The 5,159-nt window shown below is 45.0% G+C and overlaps 1 protein-coding gene and 1 non-coding gene across 2 annotated transcripts; both read right to left on the reverse strand.

Moving 5' to 3' along the window:
• Positions 1-237: 237 nt before the first annotated feature.
• On the reverse strand, positions 238-4,481 carry RPL39 (ribosomal protein L39). The gene is made up of 5 exons (XM_037820887.1): positions 4,473-4,481; positions 3,955-4,299; positions 3,604-3,867; positions 1,995-2,098; positions 238-473 (listed from the first exon to the last, which is right to left on the reverse strand). Exons 1-5 carry the CDS (start codon positions 4,479-4,481, stop codon positions 425-427), a joined length of 771 nt encoding a protein of 256 aa, XP_037676815.1. The 3' UTR covers positions 238-424.
• Positions 920-1,050, reverse strand: LOC119523887. The gene has a single exon (XR_005214691.1). It is a non-coding gene; the product is annotated as a small nucleolar RNA SNORA69 (small nucleolar RNA).
• Positions 4,482-5,159: the final 678 nt, after the last annotated feature.

Genomic DNA, 5,159 nt, shown 5'->3' on the forward strand with positions numbered 1-5,159 from the left:
TATGTATTTTCTGTGCCTGTTGTCATCCTATTGCAATGGAGACCACGTGACTCGTAAAGCCTAAAATATGTACTATTTGGGCCTTCACAGAAAGTTCCTTCATCACAGTAGCCACATTTCGAGCATATAGAACATTTCTATCATTGCAGAATGTTCTGTTAAATAGTGCTGTGCTAGATTATCTGATTGGGAGACAGGGACAAAGTCAGTATTTCACAAACCAGATTACAATGGCAGTTTAAGCAAAAGGCCTCACATATTTATTACTGAACCAACTTATTTATGCAGAAGCATAAAAGCAAAGAAATGCCAGGATTTTCCCCCAAAAAATAAGTCCAGCTGTTCAGAAAGGGGAACTCTTTCCACTTGAAGGTGCTAGTGAACTTGGTACAGAATCAAAATGCGTGCCATCATGTGCCATTCCTTACAGACCCAGCTTGGTTCTTCTCCAATGTCTCCTCTTGGAGTTGTACCTACATAGAAGGAAACTACAAGTTACAAAAGCAGTCTGACCTCAGTGTAACTATTCTCATTCACCAAACTTTGCCCTTTAGGTACCACAAAATTCTCTAAAGGCAACAGGTCCCACTTTCCCTTCCTTTAACAAGTCTGGATCTCTTTGTGGAGAATAAAAATGAGTTGCTAGAACTAGTCAAGCCAAGTTTTACCTCTCAAAATGATCCAAGGCTAGAAACAAATACTGGTTCTTAACTGGGATGCAAGTAGTGGGGAAACTCTTCCCGCCCCAAGGGTACTCACCAACTTTTGATTCAGCAGACATATTATTTTGGACTCCCCTCCTTTGTAAACTACATCAAAATGGGTTACATGCACAAAAGTTTGTATCTAAGTTTTACAATAGACCCCCCTTTCATCTCAATCCCAGATCAAGTGATTTGCAGAACTAAAGCTACCTTAGAATTGTCCATGTCAATGTGTCATGATTTTACCCATATGGGCAAAATCAAAAAACTATCAACACAGCTTTTCTTTCAGCAGGATAATGTCAATACTTCTACAAAACGAAGCATTGAAATTGCAACCTGCTTTCAATACATTTTAAAAATTGGAAGACTGGTGAGGCAATAGAAAATTGATTCTATTATGCCAGTTCTCTGAGCAATGGGTACATAACCGTAAATGTAAAACGCCTCCCTACCTCTCAGAGACCACAATGCAAGGGATTAATATTGATAACAGCAGGTACCCTCTATTGAGGGAGGCACTGAGTTTTACATATATTTCTTCACTGCTCCCTTTCCACTATTATGATGGGAAGACTATGGGTTTTAAAATCTAGTTGCACCTATAACAGCGAGTATCCCCTATACATTAATATAAAGGCCTGTGTCTAGTAAACAGTGGACCAACATTATCAATTAACTGATATACAAAGCTACAGTAGGTGGTGATTTTCACATCTTTTAACTGGCTAAATGAATTTAGGAAAAGGGTCAATTGTATTCGTGACAACTCACATATTAGTGTCACATCAGCAAATTAATGCCATTAAATTTGCCATAGAATCAAACCTGGGTTCTATACTAGCTACATGATCATGCACTAGCATCTTCATGTTTCAAGTCTTGACTCACTTGCCAGGTCCAAAACCTCTCTTTTGGTCTTCTAGGCTCAATTATTTGGGAGAGCCAGGAAACTTGACACTTCATTTCAAACAAACCAAAGTTCTGAAACTTGTTTAACACACTGGGGCTGGCACAGGCTGTGACCCTGGGCAAAGCTCACTGATATTTTCCTCCCCTCAAGAACTGTCTTCAAGGCTGAGCTGGTCCAAACAGATGTGGGCTGAAAGGAAGGCAGGAGACCTGAGTTTTAGTTCTAGCTGTACCTGGAGCTGGCCTGGATGACTGAAGAGATTCTAGAAATGTCTTTTGGAAAGATAAAGATTTTAATTCTATATTTATGCCCCCCCCCCCCAAATAATCTTAAATTTAACAAAAAACATGCAGGGCAATGGGGGCAGAGGGTCTTACCTGATTTTATTGCCAGTTTTCATTCGAATCCATTGAGGAATAGGACGATTCTGTTTTTGCTTCTTGGCCAGGAATCGCTTGATTCTAAAAGTCTTATGAGAAGACTGGGGAAGAAATGCAATTAATTTAGACAGTAATACTAGAATCTGTTCAATCAGGACTCCCCTCAAACCAACAAACATACAAATGCCTTAATAAATGCCCACAATTTTCCAATGCTTAACTAAACATCATGCCCTTTGTTCCTCACAACTTCTTTGAGGCAGGTACCATAATTCCCGTTGTTCAAGTAAAAATAAGCACAACCAGGGAATCAAATAACCCACTCAAAATCAGAGTATTAACATGCAAAGTTGGGATTCAAATCCAGGTCACCTACAAGGCTGGGGCACTTTAAAGTCTACCCTGTTGTCACCCAAAGACTTAGAAGACAGCATAAAGGATGGCTGAAGCTGGGAAGGTTTGGTCTCCTGGACAGAATAAAATTTTCAATCAACCACAACAATCTCTCACTTGCAAGACAACATGTCTCAGGGTCCTACTTTGTAAGGCTCATTGTGAGGGTAACTAAAATTATTTATACAAAGTGCCTGGCATCCAGTAGCTCTCTTCTAACCCACTCACCATTTTTAAAATGCTAGTTTTTCAAGGATGACTTCCAAATTTCCCATTCCATCTTTTGGCTTTCATGAAGAATCTGGTCATCTAATTCCAATTGCCCCCCCACCACCACCACCACCAAGATAGGCAGAACAATCGAACGAAATGGCGGGAGCACCCGCCTGCAACTCGGCCCAACACATCCTTGCAAAAGGGCCATTATAAAGAAGGCAAAGACCAAAGCCCTCTTTCCCAGCTCACAGTTACAGTAACTCCAAGTTTTCTGTCAAGTAATAAACTATATAAAACACCAGATAACGATCACCTCCCATGCCTAGAAGCCTATAAATATTTTTAAGTTTTCATCAAGTATGACAGAAAAAACCTGTTAACAGCGGCTGATTGGCAGTTAGCATTTACTAAGAAGGCCCGAATGGGGTCACACCACAGTACCTCTTGTTCCAGCTGCCTCCACAGCTCAAGTCCGTGAACACAAGGCTTAAAAGTCCTGTAAACGGATTCTGTGGTACGCTCCCGGTCGCCAGGTGAAAAACCTTCCGCAAACCAGTAGCCCACATTCCCCTCCCGATGCCCAGCACATCCCACGAGCCATGGGCAACACGCATCCTGCCCGCAATTTCTGGAGTGCCACCCACCCCACCCCCGACCCTTCTCCCTGCCCCCAAATCGCAGTTCGCTTCGGGACTAGGGCTCCGGCCTCCATCGCGACAGCCCCGGGATAAAGGTGAAATGAAGCGGAAATCTCTACCCGCCTCGGTGGCGGCAGGACACCAAAAACACCCCCGACACAGGGCAGCCCGCCACTTGCTAGGAGCTCGTTAGCGTCCCGCCAGGCCGGAAGACTGGAGAGGTGGCCAAAGTTGACTTTCTCTTAAAAAAGCCTTAAAAGGGTCCCAACATCTCGACGCTCCGCGCGGCCCCAACAACCTCACAGCGGCCTCAGGTCTTGGGAAGCCGCCCCGGAGCCGATGGTGACGGATGAGCTTACCATGTCGAAGATGGCAGTCAAAAGAACCCACAATGATGGCCAACGAAGAGAGAAAGAGAGGGAAGCAACGGGAAGGACGCGTTTAGGCGGCGCCTCCGGAGGCGGGGTTTGGGAGATGACGCCACGCGCAGACCGCCGCCTACTAACGTCCCGCCGGCCTGCGCTCCCGAGGGCGGGTGGGAAACTGTGCTCGGTCTGTGCGAAATCGAATTCACTTTGATTCACTGCAAAGAATGGCTCCCCCGCCAGGAGCCTGTCAGTGTTCTAGGAGCGCTCTGTTCAGTGGGAAAGGCAGACAGCCTGTGATAAGTGCAAAGGGGGCGGGGCTTCGTAACGCATAGCCGGGCTAACTTCTAGGAAGGGCGGAGGGGGTGCTAGATCGGAGCGCAAGTGTCGTGGGTCCTGAGCTTGGCCGGAAGCGCGCCGAGGGACGAGGCCTGGGAAGCCGCAGCCGAGATGGGCCGGCCTTTCAAAGAGACCTGGGAGTACTTCCAACCTAGCTGGACAGCGCAGGTCGGGAAGGGGCAGTGGTATTGCAGGAAGCTGGAAAGGACTAGCCGGGCCCTGCCACCCTAGGGACATTCCTGGGCTTTTAAGCCTAGGCAAGCGGTTGCCAATAAAGGTTTTAAACTGAGAAAGTAGGGACATAACCTTTCCCTTGGCTGTTAGGAAGCCCAGACTGACGTTGTAGTCCGCCTTTGGCAAAACGTACAGGAATCTGTACTGCGATCTCAGCTATTCCACCCATTCCATTCCATACAGGAATCAGTGGCATGAATTTTGATATGAACGTTCCCTGTTTCCATCTTTTTTCTTCTCCCCGTTAAAAAAACAAAACACTTCGTTGTGCTCTATGCATCTGCACTCACCTTGGACATTTTGCACCAATGGATTAGAGCAAGGTCTTTTTTTTTTAAACATTTTTTATTGTGAAATATATATACAGAAAAATGATAAATTTAAAAATACGGTTTAACGGGTAGTTATAGAGCAATTTCAAAGTATAGTAGGGTTACAGTTCCACAATTTCAGGTTGTTTCAACCATTCCCAAGGTCTTAGGGTAAGGAGTCTGTGCAGCTCTGAGACCAAAGAACGCACTAGGGACAGACTGAGACACAGGGTTTATTGAAACTTAAGAATAGGAGATAGTAGGTCCAATTAGTTCAGAGGTTCCAATTAGTGCTTTGTGCTTTGTCTACAGGGCCAATTATAGGGTCCAGGGGCAAAGGCATTCCATTGGGTATAAGGTAAAAGGGGGTCCTGTGACATAGATTAACTACATACTAAGAAGGGAGTATGCAATACTTTGAAGTAGGATAAAAATCTTGATCCTGGAACTGGCAGACCTTGGAAGGGTGTGGTTAATATACCACAGGGAAAGGAGGTGGGGCAAGATGGGCATAGGGAGGTGTGGAATTTTGTTAGTCTTCTAGAGCAACTAGTAAATAGCCGAGAACAACTAGTAAATAGTCTAGAACAATTGTTGGGGGACATCTGTGACCAGACACACCTTGTACACCAGTCTGGAATGGGTGGAATAGCTGAGATCGCAGTT

This window comes from Choloepus didactylus, chromosome X, assembly GCF_015220235.1.
Source record: "Choloepus didactylus isolate mChoDid1 chromosome X, mChoDid1.pri, whole genome shotgun sequence".
Taxonomy (NCBI): domain Eukaryota; kingdom Metazoa; phylum Chordata; class Mammalia; order Pilosa; family Megalonychidae; genus Choloepus; species Choloepus didactylus.

Bases quoted from the DNA above. Each gene is read 5' to 3' on its own strand.
- RPL39 (XM_037820887.1), bottom strand. The intron at 2,099-3,603 runs GTAAGCTCATCC...TTTCTTCCCCAG, and splicing joins TGACTGCCATCTTCGACATG to TCTTCTCATAAGACTTTTAG. The intron at 474-1,994 runs GTAAGACCCTCT...CCTTCTATGTAG, and splicing joins AAAACTGGCAATAAAATCAG to GTACAACTCCAAGAGGAGAC.